The sequence below is a fragment of the Cricetulus griseus genome, chromosome 4 (assembly GCF_003668045.3).
Source record: "Cricetulus griseus strain 17A/GY chromosome 4, alternate assembly CriGri-PICRH-1.0, whole genome shotgun sequence".
Taxonomy (NCBI): domain Eukaryota; kingdom Metazoa; phylum Chordata; class Mammalia; order Rodentia; family Cricetidae; genus Cricetulus; species Cricetulus griseus.
In genome coordinates, this window is record NC_048597.1 from 46,217,644 (window position 1) to 46,245,245 (window position 27,602).

General features: G+C 42.3%; 1 protein-coding gene across 3 annotated transcripts in view; it reads right to left on the minus strand.

Moving 5' to 3' along the window:
• Positions 1 to 26,364, minus strand: part of Usf3 (upstream transcription factor family member 3) — a 56,405-nt gene extending 30,041 nt beyond the window's left edge. For 2 of the 3 annotated variants that reach the window (XR_004769921.1, XM_027412635.2), the window contains exons 1-4: positions 26,085 to 26,364; positions 4,035 to 4,150; positions 2,315 to 2,379; positions 874 to 902 (exon numbers count right to left, since the gene is read on the minus strand). Coding sequence is in view for 2 of the 3 variants with exons in the window: in XM_027412635.2 (XP_027268436.1) it covers positions 874 to 902; positions 2,315 to 2,361 (76 nt within the window). In the remaining variant the exon portion in view is untranslated. The remainder of the gene's footprint in view (positions 1 to 873; positions 903 to 2,314; positions 2,380 to 4,034; positions 4,151 to 26,084) is intronic. The other variant, XM_027412636.2, reaches the window with a different exon arrangement.
• Positions 26,365 to 27,602: the final 1,238 nt, after the last annotated feature.

Consider the following 27,602-nt stretch of genomic DNA (forward strand, 5'->3'; position numbering starts at 1 on the left):
TAAAGGTGTGTGCCACCCCCGCCTGGCTTGGCTATCTCTTATTTAAAGTCCTCCTTTCTATTAACTGATTGCTAGGCTTTTAAGTGTGGTTTTCTAATAATAATAATACTTGCTGTTATCTAAGTAGATTTCAAAGTTGATAAACTCATTCCACCAGTGTTCAACGTATTTTCCTGGATAAACTCTCCCCAAAGATCATCTATGTATAGCTATAGTTACAGATATAGGTTAACAGAAAGTAATTAAATTTTTTTCTGAAAGCAGAATGCAGTCCTTGATTAAAAATAAAACATTACATAATGTGTCAAAGTGGAAATGGATACACAATTAACATTGTACACTTACTGAGGTTGGCCTGTACATGCAACATTAGAGGTGAGATCGCATTGATTTTGTACGTTTGTTTCTATTAGTATGTACAACTTAGCATTGTCCACATGCACCAGGTGTAGCGGCACAAGCCCGTAATGCACTCAGGAGGTGGAGGCAGGTGGATCTCTGTGAGTGAGTTCCAGGCCAGCCTGGTCTACAGAGAGACTATCTCAGAAGGAAGACTGCCACATGCAAAGAGCCCCTGGCTCATCTCTTTCTTCCTCAGGGAGCTGCCCCCTATAACCTTTATTCTCCCAATGTCCTTAGTGAAACCCTTCCAATACTAGCAACCCAATATTCTAATATCATAATAAATCCAAAGTAGGCTACACTTCAGATGTTACACAGTCAGCTCTGTGAGGCTCTGGGAATATTTTGTCAATAAAGACAACAAAGTTGCCCTTTCCAAAATATAAGAAATAATTCCATGATTACAACATAAAAATATATAATTAACCACAGTATAATTAATTCCAGCTGAGTTCAAGTTGTGGCACGCACCTGCATTGTGTGTCTCCCGGTTTTTCTTTCTGAAACAGAAGTGCATAGACAGGTAACATGAAGATAACAAAAAAGAATCTTTACTTTCATAGCCACAAAAATAAATTTATGAAACTGTCTATGCTGCAGCAATAAAGAACCACTGAAGAAAAGAAAACCAGATTAAGGCATGAGAACCTTAATGCAGATACTTTCAAATTAATTCAATAGATATAATTTCAGGAAGAACATTCTCTACCAATGGTACCCAGGAATCACACGTGAGAACGGAATCAATCGCTGAAAACCTTCGCTATCTGAGAACGTAGCGAGCGTAACTGCAGATGTGCCAGGGAGGCTCGTGACACTGCAGACCAGAGTGGGGAGGAGACGAGAGCAACAATGCAGTACAGTTGTGCGATTCCCACAGGAGAAATGTGGTGGCAACAGCACTCATGGTGTCAACTGCATCCAAGTCCTCTTTTCCATCCATGTACTCAGGTTATCCAAACTCTTACCTTTTCTTAAAATTTCTACTAAAGACATTGACTTTCCCTTTTTTGCATAATTATCCCACACATTAGCTTTCACCAGTAGCTATTTGGTAAGGAAAGAGAATATAGTAGTTTTAACCTTATTAAAAACAGTGGCCACACAAATCTAAGCAGACATTGCCTAAAATGCTAGAAACTCAGGAGAGGGGCTATAAGAAAATGAAAATGAAAGTAATGCTATGTATATTGTCATTAATGGATTATAATGTTACAAATTAAACACAATCTAAATGTTTCTGGATGCCAGTGAAAATGTCCTTAGAAAGCAAACATGTAATATAGATTTGATATAATTTTTAAATTATTATTATACTTTTTTTTTTTTACAACCCAACCACAGTTTCCCCTTCCTCCTCCCCTCTGCCCACCCCCATTTACTCCTCCTCCCTTTCTATTCAGAAAAGGGCAGTCCTCCCACGGATATCAACCAATCATGGCACATCAAGGTGCAGTAGGACTAGGCACCGCCCCTCATACCAAAGCTGGGCCAGGCAGCCCAGTATAAGGAATAGGGTTCCAAAAGCTGACAGAGTTAGAGACAGCCCCTGCTCCCACCACTAGGAGTCCTGCAAGAAGACCATGCTACACAGCAGTCACACTTAAGCAGAGGGTCAGTCTGATGCAGCCTGCCTGTTTGTCAATTCGGTCTCCATGAACCCCTATGATTGATACAATGTTTCAACTACTGATGACCATTCTTACTTGCCACGCTGCTGAAAAAAGCACAGGTAAATTTTAGCCATGTATCTCTTTCAGCAAATCTATTTCTATCCATCCACAAATATTTTGGAGATTAATCACTTTCTAGGCATCCAAATGCAAGTTCACTAAGGACTGTTCATCAAACTGGGAGCTGATTCTGTTTCTTACCTGCCTAAATGGTATTATTTGGGGCTGTGGATACACACCTGTGCTGCTTTTTTGTAGGCGTCTCATGCTCTGTCATTTCTGGCATGGTGACAGTGATAAGAACCTACAAAGAGATAAAAAGACAGTTACACCAAGATATTTAATCATTCTAGAGTTTGGAGGAATCAAACAGCAATTTGATTTTTAATACCAAAAAGCTAAACAAACAAAAAGAAACCAAAAAACACTTGACCAGATGTTATAGATTAAAAGGGTTTAAAAAAATAGGATATATGAGCCAGGCGGTGGTTGCGCACGCCTTTAATCCCAGCACTCGGGGAGGCAGAGGAAGGCGAATCTCTGTGAGTTTGAGACCAGCCTGGTCTACAAAAGCTAGTTCCAGGACAGCCTCCAAAGCCACAGAGAAACCCTGTCTCACAAAAAAAAAAAAACAAAAAAAAACCAAGCAAACAAAAAAATAGGATATATGGTCAAAATTCCAGTACTAGAGAAGTTGAGACTAGGGCCAGCCTGGGCTGCATGGCAAGTGGCAGAGTAGCCTGGGCTTCACAGTAAGATCTCACTGGTAAAGTGGTTGGCCAGCATGAACTGAAAGACAGACTGCCAGATCACTCTCCAGAAACAACCAAGGACAACACTATTTATTATAGGCAGCAGATGCAAATCACGGTGAGGCTTTCCTCACCTTCCCACTGCCCTCATTAGCAACAGAGACTCACTACATGTGGGTGTGAAAACTCAGGATGAAGACAGTGGGTTTTCCTCTTTCTTCCTCCATTCTCCTCCTCACCCGCCCCATTTTGAGACAGGTCTCACTGTATAGTTCAGGGATGGTCTCAAAAAACATGTAATTCTCCTGGCTCTGTTTCCTGAGTGTTGGGATTATGTGCATACAACACTACCCAGCTAAAAACAGATGTCCTATAGAGAAATATACATATAAATGGAAAAAGTCTGGAGGCAGAAACATTAGGACATGAAGTACAGGTATGCAAAGCAAGCAATATTGCTGGTGATTTCTTTCGGTCCTCTCTGATTTTTCCAGAGTTTGATAATGAAAATGTTAATGCTTAACTCTCAGTAACTGGCAACCAACCTTCCAAAAGAGGCTGCCAAGCTGGGTACCTCTAGGGCTACCGGGGAGGAAGTACAAGTGCCACTCCCCCTTTTTCTTCTGGGAAAGGAAAGGAGGTAATAAGTACAGAGGTCAGCTTAGAGAGCAGGAGTTTAAGATCTGACTGTGCCACTTCCTAACTGTTTGGCTGTGGGCTTTGGAACCGAGAAGAGAATGAAACCATGCAAGGAAGGCACAATACCATGGTGCCTGAAAGCAATAAGGATCCAAGAAATGTTAGCCCTGAATATTTACAAGGTATTTCAGAACAAGCACCAGCCCTCGAGAAGAGGGAAGGTAGGAAGTACTGATTGATGTGGCCTGTGGAGAACGTGTAGCTGAAACTTATCTCCAGGGCTAGCAAGATGGCTCAGTTGGTAAAAGTGCTCCCAAGCCTGAAGCCCTGAGTTCCGTCCTGAGACCCACACAGTAGAAGGAGGAACTGAATCCCCACACGCGTCACAGATGCACATACATACCACAAAAAGAAGCATTATGATTTTGTTTTCAAAAACAACTCATCTCAGCTGTCTGTTCCTTTTCCACCTTCTCCTTACAGACAGCCACCCACTGTGGATAACCACATACCAGCAGTGTGGGGTGGTCAGCACGTAAACACACAAACAACCCATCTCCTTTCTCACCCAAGGGCTCACAGTTTCTTCACTTTGGATTCCTGGCTTCCAACTCCTCCTCTTTCTGGTTCAAATCTATCATCTTCTGCCAGAAGATGGTCTCTATAAGTTCTGTTTTCTTCTTACTACAAAAAAGAAGAACCAATGAGTGTTTATAGGCACCAGGTATCCATGAGATGAAGCTGGCAACTGATGACATTCAGGCAAGTTTGAGAGGCATGAGGATAATCCTGACTGCTCCCCACCACGGGAAAACAGGTGAATGTATTTACTCTCAAAAGCCTTTTTCTAGTGGGTAACCCATGTTCTACACTAAATACAGGGAGAGGGGTCTTACAGGCAGGGGAAGGCATGTGGACACGCTTCTCTTCTATTCTGTTTGCTCACGGTCCCTTGGACCCTCATTACCCATGGATGTCCAAAGACTTCCATGTTACATCTAATATTAAAATCAACTCTCAATTCCAGAATTATCTTTCCATTTCCTATTTCCCTTATGTAAAATTTTATTTCTTCTCAATGTGTGCATGTATGGGTGTTGTGTAGTATGTGTTCACATGTTTGTGGGCACATGTGAGTGTCTGAATGTGCATGCATAAGGACATCCATGGGTGATGCCAGTTGTCTTTATTGTCCTCTACTTTATTCTTTTTGAGGCCATGACTCTCAGTCAAACTCAGAGATTGCTGTCAACATGGCTAGTCTCCAAAGGCAGACCCCATCTGGAGACCCCATCTCCACTTCCAGAGGCTGGAATTACAGGTAAGCCACCATGCTCACCTGGTATTTGTGGGGTTTGGAGATCTGAGCTCTGGTCCTCTTGCTTCCACAGCAAGCACTAAGTGCTAAGCTATCACCCTGCCCCATTCTTGTTTGTAGGAGTGACTGAAAACTTGCTCAAAGCTAGGAAGACAGGATGAAGGCCTGTGTGCTGTGGATGCAACAACATTTTACAGTTTCATCTCAGACTAACAAGCGATGAACTGTAGGAGGACCTAGGATACTAAATCTTCTTGGATGCTATCCCTTTCTCCTTTCCATTCTTCTCTTTCTCTATGCTCAGAAAGTCTGAGAAACTTAGCTCTACTTTAGGGTAATGTTTCCCAAGCATAGACAGTTAGAATTATCCAGAGGACATCAGTGCTTCCTATCTGTGGGTTTCATGTCTGTGAATCCACAATGAAAGAGAACATGTGAGATTTATGTTTCTGAGCCTAGGTTTACCTTACTTAAAATGTTTTACAGTTCCATTCATTTCCTGCTACATTTCATAACTTCATTTTTCTTTACAACTGGATAAAGTTCTATCGTGTGTGTGTATATTACAATACCCATTCATCTGTTGATGGACATCTAGGATGATTCTATTTCCTTGCTATTGTGAAGAGAGCAACAATAGACACGGTTGGGCAAGTGTCTCTATAATAGCAGCATATATATTCCTTTGGGTTCATGACCAGAAATGGTATATACCAAGAATGGGTCATATAAATATATGGAAATTCTTTTAGGTTTTTTTTTTCTTGTGTGTTTGTGTGTATGCACATGTGTGTAGGTGCACCCACCTGTGGAGGCCACATAAGGATTCCAGGTGACTTCCTCTATGGCTTTCCAATTTATTGCCCCCTTTCATAGTTTTCTATCTTGTCTTCTTGTTCTAGCTGAGACTTTGAGAACTATACCAAATAAGAGTGTAGAAAGTAGACACTCTTGCTGTTCCTGATTTTAGTGGAAATGCTATTCGAGGGAGTATATGTTATTGTAGCCATTATGGAAACCAATATGGAGGCTTCTCAAAAAAACTTAAAACTAGGGCTGGGAAAGTGGCTCAGTTGGCAAAGTGCCTGCAGTGCAAACATAAGAAAAGCTGGGATAGCAGCACATGCCTTAAATCCTTGCATGGATGGATGGAGACGGAGAGCCCAGAGGCTCTCGGGTCAAAGTCCAGTCAAAACCACAAGCTCCAGTCTCAGTGAAAGACCTTAGTGTTCTGGTGGAAGTTCCAACTCAATACCTCTCCCTCATCTCTCTCTCCAAACCCTGCCCCATCGAAGAAAGCTGCCAAATAGGGTTCCTCCCTCAGAGATGCTCAAGACTACTCCCACAGGGTATTTAAATTGCCCCCAAGAAAACAGACTGGAGGTTTTCCAATCTCCTGTCTGTGGGGCTCGAAAATCATTCAGGAGCATTTTATCCATTAAACCTGGGCTTTTTCTAATTTGGTTTGATTTGGTCTGATTTGGATTGCTGCATCAATGGAGAGGCCTATGGGGTGCAGAAACTTTTCACTTATCTTTAAAAAAATTAAACTAGAGTTGGGCATGATAGCACACGACTTTGATCCCAATACTCAGAGGCAGAGGCAGGTGGATCTCTGTGAGTTTGAGGACAGCCTGGTCTACAAGGCAAGTTCCAGGACAGCCAGGGTTGCTACAGAGAAACCCTGTCTCAAGAAAACAAAACAAAATGAACTGAAATTAAAATAAGGTCAAGGGTAATGGAGGAAGATACTCAAGGTCAACCTCTGGTCTTCATATGTGCATGCACTGGTAAGTGTACAGGTCCACCCACTCACACACACATACATGAAGCCATAAACATATGTACACATGCATACAAAAAGATATAAAAGGAATACAGACTGGGAAGGAAGAAGTTAAATTATTCCTATTTGTAGATACCATGATTCTATATTTAAAAACCCCATGGAGTTCACACACACATCTGGATCCAACAAGTAACTTCAGAAGAACACAATACAAAATCATTGGTATGGTAGCAAATGGATAGAATCAGCACCGAGGAGGTTGAGGCAGGAGGATCATGAATTCCAGGTCAGCAGGGGTTACACAGTGAACTCCTGCCAGAGAGACAGAAGTGAGAAGCCAGAGGTTGGTGCTGGGTTCTTTCCTCACTCACTCTTGTTTTTGAGACAGAAACTGAACCTCAAGGTCAGTGATTTGGCAAGGCTGCTGAGTAGCAGGGCCCCAGGGGTACTCCTGTCCCTTCCTCCTCAGCACTGGCATCACAGGTATGTGCTCCATGCCTAGCTTTACATGGGTGCCAGAGATGTGAACTCGGGTCCTCATGCACACATGGCAAGCACTTTACTGACAGAGCCATCTCTCTACCCTCCAAAATAACCAGACTAAGGGACTACATCATCATAAATCTTTGTCTATCTACCAATTAACCTACTAATGAAGACATAGCTTTTCTTCTCTTGTTGGCACTGGGGTTAAATAACTCAGGGCCTTAGAACACCGAGTTACACACACATCCCAAATGGCATTTTTAATACAATATTTATATGACTAAATAAATATACTCCTTAAAATAGTTAAATTGCCATGAATTTTTAAAGATAAATGCTAAAATATTATATTAATAATCTATGAGTTATTACATCTGTGTGGAAAGAAACAATTATTAGGAAAGCTGTCAAGCCCAGGGGTTCTCACATTGTGGTCCTTAGATCTCCTGCTTAAAATCAATTTGTCTAGGACCATTTTTCCCCTTGAGGTAAAACTCACACACAAATTTCTTTAAGTGAAATCTTAAGTACACCATTTGTTCCATTGGAACCTCCAGCTTACTCCTGCTTGATACAGAAAGCCCCATTCCTGAATCTCTCCAAAACCCACCCTCTCAGAGAATCTCCAACAAAGGGAAGGCACCAAAATGTCCAGTTCTGCATGGTTGGTGGCTTAAGGCAGCTCCTCCCCAGAAGTTGCCAGATGCTCAAGTCCCCGCCTAAAGCATTCAGCTTTTGACTATCCTTGGGCACAAACACAGCTTGTGGCAGACATATCATCAGCCCTTGCCTACAACCTATATAAGCTCCCTACTTTAGTTCAGGCATGTGACTTCTCCAGCCTTGATCTTTGAGTCTAGAGAACTCACCCAGGAGTTAGTTGCTTTGCTCAAATAAACAGGTTCTTTCACTTTTTCAGTTTTGCTTCATTTTGCTTACTGTGTCAGTGGAGAAATCTATTATGAGGGTACAGAAAACCTATTACTATTCAGTGAGCTTTCACACTTCTGTTACCCCATCTGCATCAAACTACAGATATTATCACCAGACAAAGTTCTTTCCTGACCTTTTCTAGCCAATCCCTTCCCAGTTTTAGAAGTAATCACTGTCCTGTTTCCTCCTCTGGACTTTATATAGATGTGTTAGTGGGAATTCTCTTGTGGCAAGCTTACACTCAGCTTAAATGTAAATTATATACCTTCTTCCAGGAGTCTGCTCCTTTTTATAGGATGAACCAATAACTGTGTATGAACCTATAACACTAGCTGTTTATCCATTTTTCTGTTCATGGACTGCCACTCTGTCTACTAAGTACCACTGGCACAAACTACAAACACCATAAGGACAGACAGCCACTAGACAGTCAGCTGAGCATTTTGTGCTGGTCAATGTATCTGGACAGTTTCCTAACTAGCAAATGACGTATTAGTGATGTGTGAGATTTTTTTTTTTTCTAAAAGAAAGCCCAGGTACACTCTCTCTGCACTTGCTGCCTTTGGTGACCAGTTCTTATACACCAGGTTCCCTGAAACAACTAGTGGTTCTGGAGTTTCTCTTCTGGGTGATAAAAAATGTTCTACAATTTTGACTGTGACAATGATATACAACACTGTGAACATACTAAAACCAATGGAGTGGACACTAAGTGAGTGAACGAGGTATACTAATGATATCTCAGTAATCTTTTTCTATTTTTTTTATATTTAAAAGAGTCTTTTCTCAATCTACATAGCAATCCCAGTCCCACTCACTCCCCTCCTCCTCCTCTTCCCACCTTCCCCCCATAACTCCCCCCATCGACTCCTCAGAGAGGATAAGGCCTCCTATGGGGAGTCAAAAAGATTGGAATGTTTTTAAGTCAGGACCAAGCTCCTCCCCCCTATATCTAGGCTGAGCAAGGTATCTCTCCTAGCACAGGCTACCAACAAGCCTAATTATATATAATATATACATACATATATACATACACATATATATACATATATACATATATACATATATACATATATACATATATACATATATATATATATATATATATATATATATATCCATCCATCCATCCTAGTCTGGTGTTCCTGCCTCAGCCTCCCAAATGCTAGGATTACAGGTATGCACTAACACATCAGGCTAGAAAACTTAGAAAGCAAAAGCATCAACCCAAAACCATGTAACACAGAAGCAGCCTGATTTAGTTTTTTTCATACAATAAAATATTTGAATCATTTGTTTTAAATGTATTAGAAATTGAAACTGGAATTCTAGTACTGACACAGTTTAAAAGTAAGACTGGAAGGTGAAAGAGCTGAAAAGTCCAGTTTCAAAGCTTACTACAAAGAGAGCAGGCAAAATGGAATGGTAACAAGAAACAGAAGCAAACCTTTACCAGCTGATTCTGACATGGCAGCCAGGACCATTCAAGGAGAGAAAGGGCAGACTTTAACAAAGAAAAGCTGGGGACATTCACATGCACAATGAGGATGAAGAGATGGTTCAACAGTTAAGAACACCTAATGCTCTTGCTGAGGATCCTAGTTCAGTTCCTAGCACCCATCTCAGGCAGTTCATGGGTGTAACTCTAACTCCATATGAGATGCTCTTCTGTGTCCTCAGTGGGTACTGCATCCATAGGCATATACTCATACACAGATACATACATTAGCATGTAATTTTAAATAAAACATTTTTAAATGTTTAAGTCAATGTAACAACACTATAAAACTATTAAAAGCACAGTGATTAAAAAAAACTTCATTAAAAGTAGGAGCTTTCATGCTTCAATGACACCATAAAGAAAAAGAAATGGGCTGGTGAAATGGTAGACAAAGGCACTTGCCTCCACACGAGAGCCTGAGTGCTATCCCAGGGTCCACGTGGTGGAAGAAGACAAATGACTCCTGCAGATTATCCTCATACCTCCACATGCGTGCCCCTAATAAAAAAATGTATAAGAGAGAGACAGAGACAGAGACAGAGAGAGAAACTTCTAGGTACAGTGGTACATGTCTGTCACTCCAACATTAGGGAGACTGAAGAAGTAGGAGGATCAAGAAGCCAAACAGTTCTACCCTGTCCAAAAAAGGAAAAGAAAGTGAGAGGGGAGAGGGAGGGAGGAAGGAGGGAGAGAGAGAGACAGACAGACAGAGATGGGGTGGGGCTCAGCAGGGGAAGGTGTTCATCACCTGAGTTCTGAGTTTGATCCCCAGGACCTACTTGGTGGAAGGAGAAACTGTTGACCTGTCTCCCACAAGTTGTTCTCTGACCTCCACCTCCATTATGGTCTCTCAAAAGAAAAAAATATAAATAAATAATAGAGAGGGCTGGGTGGTGGTGGTAGCACATGCCTTTAGCCCTAATACTTGGGAGGCAGGGGCAGATGGATCTCTTTGAGCTTAAGGCCAGTTTGGTCTACAAAGAGTTCCGGGACAGCCAAGACAGAGATTTCTCTCTTGAAAAGCAAAACCAACCAGCCAAACAAAATTTTACTTAAAGTAAATAAATAAATAATAGAAAGGAAAAGAGGGAAGCCGGGCGGTGGTGGTGGCACACACCTTTAATCCCGGCACTTGGGAGGCAGAGGCAGGTGGATCTCTGTGAGTTCGAGACCAGCCTGGTCTACAAGAGCTAGTTCCAGGACAACCTCCAAAGCCACAGGGGAACTTTGTCTCAAAAAACAAAAAATAAAAAAAATAAAAATAGAAAAGAAAAGAAAGGAAAGGAGGCAGGGAGAACAACAGAGGGAAGGGGAGGGGAGGGGAGGGAAAGTAAGCCTGCTGTGGTCACACTTGCCTGCTAGCCAGCACTTGAGAGGGTGAGAAAGGAGGACTGCGGTAGGTTTGAGGCCAGCTTGGCTAGTAAATTAAGGTTGATCCATAATAAACCCTGTCTCACCAAAACCAAAACAAACAACAGTTCCAAGGTATCCAGTGCCCTCCTCTGGCTTCTGTGGGCACTGCACACATAAGGTACACATGCAGGCAAAACACTTATATGCACAGGATAAAGATAAATCTTTAAAATAAATAAGCTGGGTGTAGTGGCTCACACCTTTAATGTCAGCACTAGGGAGGCAAAGGCAGGTGGGTCTCTGTGAGTTCAAGGCCAGCTTGGTCTACACAGCAAGTTCTAGAGTAGCCGGAGCTATGTAGAGAGACCCTGTCTCGGAAAAAAAGAATGACTGAATAAAGGTTATGATACCTTACTTAATCTTTTCGGCCTCTAGTTCTTAATTCTGGTTTACTATTGTTTAGTCCATTTTAAGATGTTATATGCTTATTTTAAAATGTCTTATGGGGTGATTACAATACAGTTTTTGTTTTGTTTTGTTTTGTTTTTGTTTTTCGAGACAGGATTTCTCTGTGTAGCTTTGGAGCGTATCCTGGCACTCACTCTGGAGACCAGGCTGGCCTCGAACTCACAGAGATCCACCTGCCTCTGCCTCTCGAGTGCTGGGATTAAAGGCATGAGCCACCAACGCCCGGCTACAATACAGTTTTTTAATAACTTCTATCTCTTTAAGACTTTATTAGTATATATTAACTAAAGTAGTAGGTTTCATTATGACATTTCACACATGCATATAACATACTTTATATTAATTTCCCGCTACCCTCTCTTGTGCCTACTCCTGCCTCACCTGTCCCCTTATTCTTCAGTATAACCCTCTTCAGTCAAAATCACTTTACCCTACTAGAAGAGAGGTGTAACTCATGGAAATTATGGGACAACTAAACTTAAATCTCTGGTTTGGATTAAATTATCTGCTCCATAACAAAAATGAGCTCTACTTACTTTGATCACCTTGTTCTACTAGTTTTTTCTTATACTAAAAATTACACACACACACACACACACACACACACACACACACACACACACACACACACACACACCTAGGAAACAAAGAAATGTTTAAACGTTCAAACTGTTCTGTACTGCATCTCCCAACACAATCCCTGTGGACCCTTCTGCAAGTTTTCTTCCTTTCTGCATCTAATTTTTCACAAATAGTGGTTCATGAGCCACTCTGCATTCTTCTTTACATTGAACACAAGCATTTCTCCATTTTAACAAATACTCAAAGGTGTGATACACATGGACACATGCTCTAACTCACCATCCTGCTTAATGCTTGTCTAACTTAGCTCTCTGTGCGTATTCACAGTTGTCTTCTCCAGCATTTTGAGTTAAAAAAAAAAACATTTTTTTCCTGGAATGTACTTTTACATTTCACATGATTCAACTCATTCCATTTAGAAGTCTTGTCTTAGATTCATGTATTGCTTAATGGCCAGGACACACTCTGGCCCTAAAATGCTCAAGAGACTTTGAATGAGGCAAACTCCATTAAGTATATTTGTGTAAACCAACATGGCTTCATCTTCAATGGGTGATATCATTGGTCAAAATAGTGTTCTGTAAAGCATAACGTTTCTGTACAGCTGCAGGTGCAGAACAGTGGTGCTTGTCACACCAAAAGCATCCTTTGTCTACACCTGTTTCCAGCAGCTGCTTTCTATATGCCAGAGGGAACACAAGGACCTGCTGATGTGTCAGGCTGTTTTCTGCTTCCTGTAACTGCTGTCTGTCTTGCATATTCCAACAGCGTTTGTTGTTTGCTTCCCATCAATCACATCACCATCATGTTTGGTGCTAATGTCAAAGTTGAGCAGCTATGACACGTGTTACAAGAACTTGAAATAAGGAACTCCTGACCCCAAACTAGAATTGCCTTTCAGGTTGAATCTCAGCCAACATTTATCTGAAAAAAGGAAATAAGCCAGAAGCATGGATTTCCTTGGTACACTTTTAAGCTTTATTTTAAAACTACACAAGCAAGCCCTTAGCACATAAAAACTATTGTCAAAGCATAAAGAAATGGATAAAGTGAAAGTTTCTTTGCTATACAGCTCCACTCTTCAGGGATAATCACTGTAAACAGAATGACATATTTCAGCTTTTCCTCATTCTTATCACTGTAAACTATAAACACAAAACTTACTTTATAACTAAACTCAAAGAGAACTAAATTGAAGGCTTTTTTAAAAATTCAGGTGCAATATTTTATTCAGTAAAAATATTGTCTGATCCTTGGCAAAATTTTTAAACCAGATAGCTGTCTTATGAAGTGCCAATGCCCCTCTACTTTTAACCACCTGGTGGTATCAATCCCAGACATTTTCTCACATATGTGCAAGCAATTATTTGTGTGCATATTAGTAGCTGTCACACTGAAAGAAGAGACCACATAAAATTCAAGCAATAAGACCAGAAATGGCAGTTCATGTCTTTAATCCCAGCACACAGGAGTCAGAGGTAGGCAGATCTTTTAAGCATGAGGTCAGCCTAGCCTACATAATGAGTTCCAGGACAGCCAGAACTAACACCGTCTCAAAAAGAAAAAAAAAAAAAAGTTCAAATAGCATAAAGTACGTTTCACTGCCTGTTCAAATCTCTTTAGTGATCATAATGATATGATAATAGCCCTCTTCAGGATATCTGGGTGCAGCTCCCTTGATGTGGGTACCCTCAATTCCTCACACTTTCTCTGACTCCAACTTCTGTGCCTCTGGTCTCACAGTACCAGTCCTTTCTGCTGAGACAGCCCTGCCCGTCAGGAAAGCTTACAGCATGGAGCCTAGGCCAGCTCCCTCTTGATCAGTATCCAGTGATCCACAGAAACACATTATCTCCTCTTTGATGCAGCAACCCCAAGAATCTCACCCTACAGGTATATTCACATATGTACAAATAACACATTTATTCAAGGATATTCACTACAGTGTCACTTGAATTATTTTGAGAAGAAAATACCTGAAAGACTCATCAAAAGGACATTGAAGGCTGGAGAGATGGCTCAGAGGTTAAGAGCACTGACTGCTCTTCCAGAGGTCCTGAGTTCAATTCCCAGCAACCACATGGTGGCTCACAACCATCTATAATGAGATCTGGTGCCCTCTTCCGGCCTAAAGGCATATATGCAGGCAGAACATTGTATACATAATAAATAAAAATCTTTAAAAAAAAGATTTTTTTAAAAAAGGACATTGATTAAATGCCATGGTATTGTGTTGAACCATCTGAAACTTTTTTTCTAGAATGCTGGCAATCAAACCCAGGGCCTTAATACATACTAGACGCTCAACCGTTGTGGAATATTCCTTTAGACTATATGAAGATGTGCTACTATGATTAGTTTAATAAAAAGCTAAACAGCCAATAGGTAGGCAGGAGGTATAGAAGGGTTCTGGGAGGAAGAAAGGAAGAGTCGCCAGTCAGCCTTTGAGAAAGCAGAATAGACAGTACAAAGTAAGGGTAACCAGGCCACATAAGAAAACACAGATTAAAAGATATGGGTTAATTTAAATTACAAGAGCTAATGGGACAAGCCTAAGCTAAGACCAAGCTTTCATAATTAACAATAAGTCTCTGTGAGCTAGTGGCCCAAAGAAAAATCCATCTACACTGCCCTACACCACTAAGCCCCAGATCTGCTTCTTTGCTCTAGCTTCAGGTAGTTCAACCTAGTATTTCTACCATATGTATATAGGACACAGTGTCCCTATATAATGGTATTTATCTATCTAGAGAGAGCTAGACAGTGTCCTCTACCCAAGACATATGCTGAAGTCCTAGAAAAAGAGCCCTGTCAAGCAAGGTGGGACCCACCTTTAATCTCAGCATTCATCAGACAGATGCAGGGGGATCTCTGTGAGTGTCAGGTTAGCCAGGGCTACACAGTTGAGACTTTGTCTCAAAAAACAAAACAAAACAAACAAAAAACAGAAGAGGAAGGAAGGAAGGGAGCCCTTCAAAAGGTCACACCACAAGTGGGGTCACAGTGTACTGTAATTTATATGGCTGGTGCCATTTTATTAGGACACTAGGAAACAGACAATGCAGATGGAGGGACGATTCTGTAAAGACAGAAAAAAGCCCAGCCTACAAGTTAAGCATCAGAAACCCACTCTGCCAACACTTGGACTGTAGGCCACTAGCCTAGAGCTGTGAGAAAGCAATTCTTGTTATTTAAGCCACATTGGCTCTGGTATTTTGTTATAGCAGTCCTAGTAAGCTGTTATTTTATATGAAACTGTTTTAAATGGTGTGTAAACACCTACGCATAGGATGGGAAGAACACTGTTATTTCTTGTAGCCACTGCACACATTCTTGTCACATATGCAAGGAGCTCCCTAGGAACAAAGTAACAGTAAATATTTCAGAAATAAATGTCTGTTGTCTGAAGGTAACAATGTTACTGTGCGTTCTCTGTTGTTCCACATATGCCTGTCACATGTGTACAGATACTCCTTTATGTTAGTGCGCATCCTCTGTTGTCCCACACGTCTGTCACATGTGTACAGATACTCCTTTATGTTAGTGCACATACTCTGTTGATCCACATATGCCTGGCTTGTGTGTATATATACTTCATTTCTTACCTTCCTGCATTGCTTATATCTAACTGGCAAAAGCTGGATGTTTGTTTCTCTACAATCCAAAACTTTTTTGAAATGAGAATTTATTTCAGACCGGGCATTGGTGGCGCACACCTTTAATCCCAGCACTTGAGAGGCAGAGGCAGGAGGATCTCTGAGAGTTCGAGGCTAGCCTGATCTACAGAGTGCCAGGATAGGCTCCAAAGCTACACACAGAAACCCTGTCTCAAACTCCCCCTCCCCCTGCAAAAAAAGAAATGATCTCAGTCACACTTATTGTAACTCCTGTTGGACTCATATACCTGTTCCCTCTCCCTTCCCACTTGACTTTTACTTGTATGTATCTAATAATTTTTTATCTTTATTTTTCTCAATAGAGTTTTCCTTTTTGTTAAAAAAAATGTCCTTAATAATTAAAACCTTATCATATTGGAGATTTGTTAGCTCTTTCTATTTCATAAAATTCCCCAGTTCTCGCCAGGCGGTGGTGGCGCACACCTTTAATCCCAGTACTCGGGAGGCAGAGACAGATGAATCTCTGTGAGTTTGAGACCAGTCTGGTCTACAAGAGCTAGTTCCAGGACAGCCTCCAAGGCCACAGAAAAACACTGTCTTGAAAAACCAAAAAAAAAAAAAAAAAAAAAAAAAAAAAAAAAAAAATCCCCAGTTCTCATGTGGGTGTATACTTCTCTAAAACCTGGCACTTGAGCTCCTTGTACCAGGCTTTGGGAGGTCTTGGCAGATGATTTTATTTTTTTTTTCACATATACAGCAATTGGGTCCCAGAATTAGAGCATGTCATACAAGTCTGTTGACTGGGTAAAGGTGGGAGGAGAAGACCAATGTGAATGCTGTAAAAATATGGTAACACCTTATGTTGTTAGGGAGTAATAGTAAGGTTAAGAATCCATACATATTCAGTACAGATGAATCAGTGGCTGGTCAAATGTGCAGCTGCAGAACACAGACACAGAGACCAACTGTATTGAAATCTAAACAGTTACTTCCTATTAAAAACCATCAGCCAATCACAGCAGTGTACCTCTTGAATCATAGTACCCAAGAAGCTGAAACAGAAGGACTGTGAGCTCAAGAATAGCCTGAATTAAAAAAAAAAAGAAAGAAAGAAAGAAAGAAAGAAAGAAAAGAAAAAGTTTCAAGCCAATCCACAATATACAACAAGAACCTGTCTTCATGAGGCTGAAGGGGCGCCTCCGTGGTAAGCGTACTGCTGCTATTCTGGAGGACCTGTAGTCCCCGGTACCCACATGGTAGCTCACAACCCTTCATAACTGCAGTTCCAGAGGATTTGAAACACTCTTCTGGCCTCTCAGGACACTAGGCACACACATGGTGTACATATGTACATGCAAGCAAAACATGCATGCACATAAAATAAATAATAAAATCTTTTAAGTTTTTAAAAAGAAACTCTCAAAAAAGAAAACAATGGTTGCAGAGAGGACTCATCCACTAAGAGCATAAACTGCTCTTGCAGAAGACCTGGGTTTGGTTCTCTCAACCATACAACTCCAGCCCCAAGAATCACTGTTTTAATATATGTGAAAATCACCCATCCTTGCCATGAATATAAATAATGATTGCAGGCATTTGAGCTATCAGAAGACTCTGTGAGCAGAACTCAGGAGCCAAATGTGCCTCTGCAGGAAAGGGTGCCGCAGTCACAGTGGTAACAGAATTCTCTAAGATACCACGATGAGGCCGGGAGTTGGTGGCGCACACCTTTAATTCCAGCACTTGGGAGGCAGAGGCAGGTGGATCTCTGCGAGTTCGAGACCAGCCTGGTCTACAAGAGCTAGTTCCAGGACAGCCTCCAAAGCCACAGAGAAACCCTGTCTTGAAAAAAAAAAAAAAAAAGATACGGTGATGCTGCTCTCTCTGGCTCTACAAAGCCCATGCTGGACATGCCCCTAGTTTATACAGGTATGCTATACAGTGTCTATTCTAGTTCATTTCTGTTGATGTAATGACATGCCTTGACAACTAGCAATTTAGGGAAGAGAGCTATAATTAGCTTTCAGTTACAGATCATAGTCCATCATTGAGGGTAAGTTAAGGCAGGAACTTGAAGCAGGTCACATGACATCTACAGTCAGACAAATGAATTCTTGCTTGCCTGATGCTGCTCTTAGCTAGCTTTCTCCTCTTTTACTCTACTCAGGAGCCCTTGTAGGGGATGATGTACCAGGACCTGCTAGGATGCTATGGTGGGTAGTTCTAACTGTCAGCTTGACACAAACTAGAGTCCCCAGGATGGGAATCTTAATATGATGAATTATTTGGTTCATGCTGTACTGTGGGCATGTCTGTGGGAAACTGTTTTGATTGTTTATTGATGAAGGGAGATGCAGACCATTGTGGGGTACATCACCCCTTCCTGCACTTCATGGATTTTATACCCATCCCAACATTCCACTGATCTTTCCTTTCTAATTCACCAAACTTCATCTGGAGCATGAGCTCCAGAATTTACAACAGGATCAGCCCTCTGTATACAGAGTTCCATATCCATTAATCCAATAATTCTTGAACCAAAATTATTGGGAGAAATTTTTAGCTATACTGAATACATATACTGATATTCCCTCTTGTTATTATTTTCTTTTTCTTTTTTTCCTGTATATGAGTGCTCTATCTGCATGTATGCCTGCACACCAGAAGGGGGCATCTGATCTCACTACAGACAGTTGTGAGCCACCATGTGGTTGCTGGGATTTGAACTCAGGATGTCTGGAAGAGCAGCCAGTGCTCTTAACCCCCAAGCCATCTCTCCAGCCTTGTTACTATTTTCTAAAGTACAATACAGTATGCTAGCATGTGTGTATTCTCAGCACTTGGAACACTGAGGCAGGAGCATAAAAAGTGTGAGGGTAGCCTGGGCTAACTAGCAAGACTCTGTCCACAAAATAAAACCTCAAGAGAAATACATCACTTACTGGGCAGTAGTGGCACATGCCTTTAGTCCCAGCACTCAGGGCAGAGGCAGATGGATCTCTGTGAGTTCGAGGCCAGCCTGGTCTACAGAGCTAGTTCCAGGGTTACATAAAGAGACCCTGTCTCAAAAAACAAAACTAAACAAGCAAACAAAAGAATACCGCACTAATAGATATAACCATGAAACTGCATAATGATGTTTAGTTACTCATAGCCCACATATTCAATAGTGGTCCCCCAACACTGTAATGGAGTTGAAGATTTCTATTACCTCTTATTTTACTGTATCTTGTCAATGTTTGCATATGTTTATACATATAAGGACCACCATGTTATGGTTGTCTACAATATTCATGATTATAATGTGGTAGATAGTTTGTAGCCTGGGAGAAGAGGCTGCAGCATAAGACTTACAGATGTATCAGGTTACACACCCCTAGTCTAAGAGTGCACTACATAACGTCCACATAATAATGAAATTACCGTCACATATTTCTCAGACTGTATCACATCTTCACGGTGGATGGCTGAATTTTTACAGCATTTAAGTTGTATAAAGTATTACAAATAATCTACAAGCAATTTAAAGTATATAGGAGGGAGGATACTCATAGGTTATGCAAACATGAAAACACTATGCCATCGTGAGACTTTCAAAGATACATTTAGTTTTTAAATTATGTGTATGTGTGGGTCAGAATATGTAGACCTGAGCACAGGTGCTTCAAAAGGCCTGAGGTGTCAGATTTCCTAGAAATGGAGTTACAAGTGGTTGTAATCCACTGTACATGGGTGCTGGGAACCAAACCTGAGGCCACCGAAAGAACTGAGCCATCTGTCTAGGCCCCTAAAGGATACTTACATTTTTGTACCTGTGGAAGGATCCTGGAACAAAGTCTACACGAATACCAAAGGACAGCTGTACTCTTGCCTAACAACTATTGCATCACATCTAAACTCTGGGTCCCGGCTTTCAGGCTCACCCACCCAAATCCACCTCGTACAACACAGGAGCATGGCAAGTTGCTGATCATGCTACTCACTCTCCAACCTAACCAACTCAGATGCTCTTCTTGGTCTCCTTATAGGTAAGCTCATTTTTTCCTAAATTCATGCTATTTTCTCACTGAAATGACCTTTTTAATGGTTCATGACTTGTCCAACTCCTACGAATCCTTCAAAATCCAAGGCAAGTCTGTCTTCCCTGACAAAGCTTCCCAGCATTTCTAGCTAACACCAACCATCTTCCCATACTCTGGACTCCACCACCCTCACTACTTGGTAACCTGTTACATCATGTCTCTTTTCTCTCTTTGATAATTTACTTTCCTCTACCTTACTGGTGCTTTTCCATTAAAATACATCCTTATTCTTTTCTCTCAATTTGAAGGGTTTCAATGATTTATTTTCTGGGCCCAATATCCTCCTCTTCTCAGACTATCAGGCTTCTAAAACAACTAACTTATACTTGCTCTCCTCTCTTCCTTACTTTGCATTCACTTTTCAGCTGGTACTGACTTTCAATCTAAAAACTGCTTACATTAAGCTCACCAAAGGCTTCACACTGCCAAATGCATCCCATCTGTGGAAAATACCTGCAGCTTGGGCTGTCTGGCAGCAATATCCTGTGTCTCCTTTGAAGAGCTTCTCCACCCTACTCTTGAACTCAAACAGGCCTTCAAACATGGGCTGACATCACAGTGTGGCACAGGGCTAACAGCTAAGATTCTCTGCACAAGAAGGAAAGCTGTCTGGGGCTGACTTAGCCCTGTGGCCTAGCATCTCCTAATCTTACCAAGGCTTCACTGTTACATTCTTTTGGATCTGTGGGCTTACCTAGCATACATCTATAATTCTCTACTTTCTGCTTGCATTAGCCCAAGTCAAATTCTGTTGCTGATAACTAAAAAGAAATTGGCCCTGAATGTGGTGCAGAAATAGAAGTGGTATCTTTCTCAGTCACACCATCTTTTGTTCTCCCCGCCTTCTCTGTGGCTTCTGCTATTTAAGAAATTACAGCAGCTAATATGAGAATTCTTTCACCAAATGACCCAAGGATGCCTTCATAATTGGGAGGTAAAGAGGTCTGGGACTCCTCAATCAGCCACACAACAGACAAAGAGAACGATGAGTCTTTCCTATATTATTATTATTATTATTATTATTATTATTATTATTATTATTATTATTAATCATAGGTTAATTTGGCAGCCAACAAATGCTGCAATGAGCCCCTTAATTACCTGACATTCCCCAGTCCTCCCCAAATTTTCTTATAGCTGAGTTCACTATTTACTATTTCAGTATTCTCTTTAGCACCTATGGTGTTAGGCAAATCTAAGTACTCAATAAATACTTGATGAACTGAATTAAAAACACAGTATTAGCACATTAATAGGAGCAACTTATCATGCCCTACTGATCTAATTAAAAGATCTGGCCCTCTGAAATAGCACAATTGTACCCACATGGAAAATTTAATGAGAAAAAGATTGATCAGTTAACAGTTTTTCTCTTAGCAAGAGTTTTACAAATAATTTATGGATAACAAGCTCAGAGAAAAATGCTCAAGGTATGTGTACATATGGAAGACTACACATTTAAGGGTTCTATCACTATGAAAAATCCAGAACTGAAGTTAAGACAATATGTAGTGGCAAAGTCAATTAATGTCTAATCAACCTTTTGTTTTGTTTTATTTTTTTTTTCTCCAAGACAGGATTTCTTTGTGTGGCTTTGTATGTCCTGGAACTGCTCTGTAAACCAGGCTGGCCTCAAGCTCACAGAAATCCACCTGCCTCTGCATTCCCGAATGCTGGGATTAAAGGTGTGCACCACCACTGCCCATCATCAAATTAACTTTTGTTAAAGATGTGTATATAATAAAATACAGCAGTCACATTTAACACATTTTTTTTTAGTGTCTGCTAATAACAAATTTGATATTAGAGGACACAGTCCCCATGGTTGGAATGTTCTAGCTCTGCCATATTGCATCTAGGAATACAAGAGGATCATGCCCTTGAACATGGAGAACCTGAAAGCTAGCAGTCAGATAAACAATCTGTGGCAATCTGTTAAGTCCTAACACAGAAATAAATGCAAGCAGACTGGGGACCACAAAAAAGAAAATAATCAACCTGCTGGAAAAAAAATCAGACAAATATCAGAAAGAAGAAAAAAAAAAAAAAACCTGAAAACAGGACATGGTGGAACACAACTCCCAGCACGTGGAGGCAGAGGCAGATGGATCTCAAGAACTTGAGACCAGCCAGATCTACATAGGGAGTTCTGGGATAGTCAAGGTTGCTTAAAATACAAAACAAAATAAACCACAACAACAACAATCCTATGCATTCATACACTGCCTGCAGTAACTGAATACCAGTGAAGGACACTGCTAAGAGACAACAGGAATCAAACCCAAAACCATGGCTGTAATGAGTCCAAGAGTGTTCTAAACCACAAAAACAAAATTCCCTTGCCATTGAATTGTAAAAGAAAGAAAAAAGTATATATGTTAAATAAATCCATACTATCAGTACAAAGGGAGTCTTTTAAACAACATGTAGTATGAAAGCTCAAAGGCAGCATATCATTAAAAACAGGCCAAGATGTGGGAATCACCTTTAAGTGTAGCTGTCACCCCTCATCAAAGACACATCTCTTTACAGCAATGGAGACCATCACAAAAAACCAAAACTGGACACATTACAGAGAACAACAGATGGTGGGGAGCACAGCCCAGTGGATACATCTACAACACGGTTTCTGCATCTGGTTCAGGGCACATCATGGGAGAAGGGTAGGAAAGACTATAAGAGTCAGAATAGGCCAGACATTGGTGGTGAACGCCTTTAATCCCAGCACTCGGGAGGCAGATGCAGGCGGATCTCTGTGAGTTCTAAGCCAGCCTGGTCTCCAGGGCGAGTGCCAGGATAGGCTCCAAAGCTACACAGAGAAACCCTGTCTCGGAAAAAAAAAAAAAAAAAAAAAAAAAGAGTCAGAATACCTGGAGGTCTGCTATGAAAGATCTCTCCTAGAAAGAGCTGCATAAACAAGTTCAGAAGAATGGCGATAGCGATAGGCATGCTAAGGCAGAAGGGAGAAAAGTTCATCATGTTCCCAAACCTAGACAGAGAGCTACAGGCAACTAACGACTGTTGGAGAAGAAGTTGACTCACCCAGAGATCAACTCATTTAGTAACTGGCTATTTAATGCAGAGTGGTCGACTTGAAACCATATAAACACCACCAACAAAAACAGACTCAGAAGGTTGTATTTATATATACTTGTGCACACACATACTTATGTACACACATGTATGTATGTAAAAAACAATAATAAAGAAAAAGGTGGCCAGGCGGTGGTGGCGCCCGCCTTTAATCCCAGCACTCGGGAGGCAGAGACAGGCGGATCTCTGTGAGTTCGAGACCAGCCTGGTCTACAAGAGCTAGTTCCAGGATAGCCTCCAAAGCCACAGGAAACCCTGTCTCAAAAAACCAAAAAAAGAAAAAAAAAAAAAAAGAAAAAAAAGAAAGAAAAAGGTGATCAACTTGAGAGCAGAAGGGACATGGGAAGGGTTTGAAGGAGGACAGCTGGGAAGGGCTGGAGGGAGGAAAAGAAAAGGAGAAGGTGATAAAATTCTATTTCAACTAAAAAACTAGCTGAGTGATGGTGATGTACACCCTTAATCAAGCACTTGTGAGGCAGAGGCAGGCAGATCTCTGTAAGTTTGAGGCCAACCTGGTCTACAGAGTAAGTTCCAGAACAGCCAGGGCTACACAGTGAAATACTGTCTCAAAAAAACAAACAAACAAAAACAAAAACAACAAAACAAAAACAAAGCAAAGCAACGTTGAAATAAACAAAAATTAGGGTAATTTCTCTGAAGAAACCCTCAATAAAAAGTATAATTAAAATTTTTAAATTCTGGGGACTGGAGAGGTGGCTCAGAGGTTGAGAGCACTGACTGCTCTTCCAGAGGTCCTGAGTTCAATTCCCAGCAACCACATGGTGGCTCACAACCATCTATAATGAGATCTGGTGCCCTCTTCTGGTGTGTAGATATACATGGAAGCAGAATGCTGTATACATAATAAATAAATAAAATCTTTTAAATTTTTTTTTAATTTTTGTTGTTAGCCAGGTGTTGGCACATACCTTTAGTCCAGCACCAAGAAGGCAGAGGCAGGTAGATCTCAGAGTTCAAGACCAGCCTGGTCTATAGAGCCAGAGCACACAGAGAAAGCCTTCGTTGAAAAACAAAACAAAAATTGTTGGCTTGGTAAAATGGCTTAGGGAGTACTTGCTGCCAAGCCTGACAACCTGAGTCCAGTCCCACATAGCAGAAAAGAGAAGTGACTCTCAAGTTATTCTCTGAGCCCTAGATATATACTGTATCAAATACAATCACACACACACACACACACACACACACACACACACTTCCTTCCCCTCTTCCTCTCTCTCTTTCTCAATGAATGTAATGAAAAACTAAAACTTCTGTTGATGCCAAGTATGATGGTACACACCTGTAATCCCAAGGCACATAAAGGCACAAGGATTACTGCAAATTCATGGTCAGCCTAGGAGCAAAAAGAGACCCTATACCAATACATACATATGCTCAAGGTGTTATGTGTGTGTACATACACTATGCACATACTTAGACTCTACCCCAGATATTGTTGATAGGGAGGGGAGAGGGATCCATAACCCGAGAAACACCCATGTTAGCAACAGCATGGTACTAAATTGCATTATCTGTGGGAGTGAGGAGGTCCAAAGGTTCACAAGGAAGGCTTTAGGGCAACAGTTGAATACACACTGAAGGCTTGCCATAGAAAACCCTGGAATACAAGCAGAACAGTCTGGACATTGTACCAAGCTTAAGGTAATTTTTGGCCCTGGCTGCTGGGCAGAATGGCCTGGAGAGCTTTCAGAGTTATACCCACAGCCCAACCTCCAGCCAGATCAAAGGTAATGTCTGGGAAATGAAACAAGGTGATTATAACAAACAGTCCAGTTTCGGAACCACAGAGCTTGACCACAGGAAGGAAGGATGTGAGATACCATTAAGACCTGGGTTTAAAGGCAGTGGCTCTAAGCTTGTTACCTGTGGGAGCTTCTCTTCCAACCTGAGTTAAACAGTGCTTTCTTAGTGTTTCATGCACAAACCAGCTCACTGTAAAATCTATGATTTTTTTTTTTTAACTTATGTGATGTTCCATAGACAACTAAGCCAGAAAATAACTATTCTAACTGGCCTTTAACAGACTGCAAGGAAATGCTTTTGTATCATGAAATGTCCTAAGTTTCATCCATGCCCAGACTCACAAAACTGCTTTTAAATATCTGGAGAATCTAAGTCATACTGCTTAGACTAGGTGCCCAATCTTTTGAAATGGTGACACAGCCTTATCATTTACACAGTTCAACTTTGAGAGCCACACAATCGAGAGAGAGAGAGAGAGAGAGAGAGAGAGAGAGAGAGAGAGAGAGAGAGAGAGAGCGACCCCTAAGGTATTAAATACGTTTACGTTTTCAATTTTGTGTTGGACAACATACATGGTTATTCTGGGTCACATGTGGCTGGTGGGCCTTTGGAATGACATGCTTGGCACAGCTTTAGTGTACAACTCTTGATTTGTCTCAGAAAGTGGGGTGATTACAATGTATCTTACTCATTTTGCAACAAATACTTTCAGTGTTCTTCCCAAATAAATGGAAACTCAGTATCTACACAGCAAATCAAGAGTCCTGGGTGAAAGGAAAACTTCACTAAGGTGACTGTTGAGCCGGCAGCAAGCATGTCTGGCTGGCCATCAGGGTCCACTCATCATGAAGTTTCCTTAAGAAATCTGCCCACCATTACCTGTAAAGTTAGCCAGAACTATCCTGTATGATACTTCACTCTACTTACTGGTAAAACGTTATTCTAACATTAGTTAGGGTTTGGCAGTTAGTTTTATGTGATCTCTTATCTGCAAACGAGGTCAATAAAAGCAAAAAGACCCTCCAGAGAGAACTCAATAGTCAAAATGTCCAACCTCAGCAAGAGCCCACAAACCTCATGCTTCTTCAGGAAATAAGAAATCAGGAGAGCTAATCATTCGCTTGGACCAGTATGCTGTTCCGAAGCAAAAGAAAAAAGAAAAAACGATGGGCTTCTAAGGCGAAAACGCCAGCCTAACTCTCCCACACAGGGGTGAAAGTTACAAAAGCACGAGTTTGACGAGTAGGTCAGAAGGAAAGTCAGAAGACAAGGAGAGACATGGAAGAGATGGCAAAAGGTGAAGGAGGCGGGCAAAGGCCACCCGGTGAGGACCTGGCTGCCCAGTTCTTTATGCACCCAGGACAGCATGGGGCCTCCGTCCGCCGGCGCGCACCGGAGCAGAGCGAACCCCCGCGGGCCTGGCACCGAGGGTGCGGGCAGGCCGGGGTGAAGAGGGCGCTTGCCCTGGGGCAGGTGGGAGCTCCGGGGTCCCCAGGAACGAGGGACACTCAGCTTAGCCCTCACCTCGCGCGGCTAGGAGGGGGTGGGTGGAGCTGAGCCCGGGGCCGCCCCCCGGAGCCGCCCCCGCAGCCGCGGCCCAGGCTGTCAGCGCCCCCTCCCGCGGCCACTCACCCGCCGGCGACGCGCTCCCGGCCGCGGTGGCGGCAACCCCCGCCTGGGTCATGTCCCAGGAGCGGAAGGCAGCGGTGTCTGGCCGGCCAGCGAGCCTCTGGGTCCGCAGCCGCCGCCTGCTTCGGGGGCTGGGGGAGCGCGGGCCGGGCCCTCCTCTCCCCCGCCCCGGTCGCCTCTGCTCGCGGCCACCGCCGCCGCAGCGAGCCCGAGCCCTCGAGGCCGGAGACCCGGCGGCAGCACGGCCTCAACTTTCCCAGCCCCCCTCCCCCGCCCCTCCCGCCCCCTCCGCGGTCGCCGCTCCGCACGCGCACAGCCTAGCCTGGATGCGCCTTGCGTCCGCCCCGGCTGGCCGGTCCGCCAATCCGGTGCCGGGGAGGCTGCCGTGGTAGCCAATCAGTAGCCGGAATTCCGCTGCGCTAGGCTAGAGGGCGGGAGGAGGTGGAGGGAACAGCTAGGAGGGAACAGGCCTCAGGCGGCCCAATGAACACGGCCGGGGGGCGGAGGTGTGCAAGTTGGGTTGAAAGAACAGGAAATATTCTTAAAGGTAGAGTGACGGGCAGAAAGGAAAGCCAGTAGGTGAGTGAGATAGACGTAGGGCCTGCTTCCTTAAAGGGGACGCTTGGAGAAGCTAGAAACGCTGTTCTAAGAAACTTCCTTGCATCCCGTGCTACACCGTGCTCCTGGCACATTTCAGGGTGAGCTTAGAAGGGGAGAAAGTGAAGAGGTGAAGGGCGCCAGAGGCTTTCGGAGATAGACAAGTCCTTTTAGCCTGCAGGATCAGAAGGCGGGAAACGTGGTGGAGAGTTTCAGTCCTGTCCGGACTTCAGTGCAAGATCTTTGCAGACCCAAGGCTGCTGGGATTCGTAAACTGTTGACTCCTGGGGTCCTTTATTTGCCAGAAAGTATGAAGGCCATTTTCAGAAATGCCCCGGGTCCCCCAGCTACGGGAGGCAGTGTGTGACTTTAGGGGAGGGGGATTGGAAACCTAAACTTGTAGGTTACTCGACACTTGTATCTGGTACCCGAGACCTCAGAGACTTTTGGAGATCTCGAACTGTGGTCCCAAGGACCTTTTCCTAGTTTCATTTCACAAGCCTGTCTCCCTGTGACAGGTGTCCTCCACCTAGTGGTAGTGAAAGATTTATGAGCTCTTCACAACCAGATACAGTCATATCTATAGCAATAAACACACGGTGTGCTGAGAAGAAGGTATACAGTAAGGACGTTTTATCTTTACTCCGCGTTTTGAAAATCCGTGATGAAGTAGACCTTTAACGTTACTTCAAAACTGGTGCTAATAAGCAGTCTAATTTTTTTTCCACTTCCTTGTCCCATGTGGGCCAGGGCAGTGAGTTTTAATTAGCCTTTGAATGGATTTGTCATTCCCAATCCCAAGCAGCAAAGAGCTTGAGTCAGAGCTGTAACAGTAACACTAATAACACACCCATGAAACTATAATATATTTCCAGCTACATGATTTCCATCTTAGTAAAAATTTAAGGTTCTATGGGTAACAAA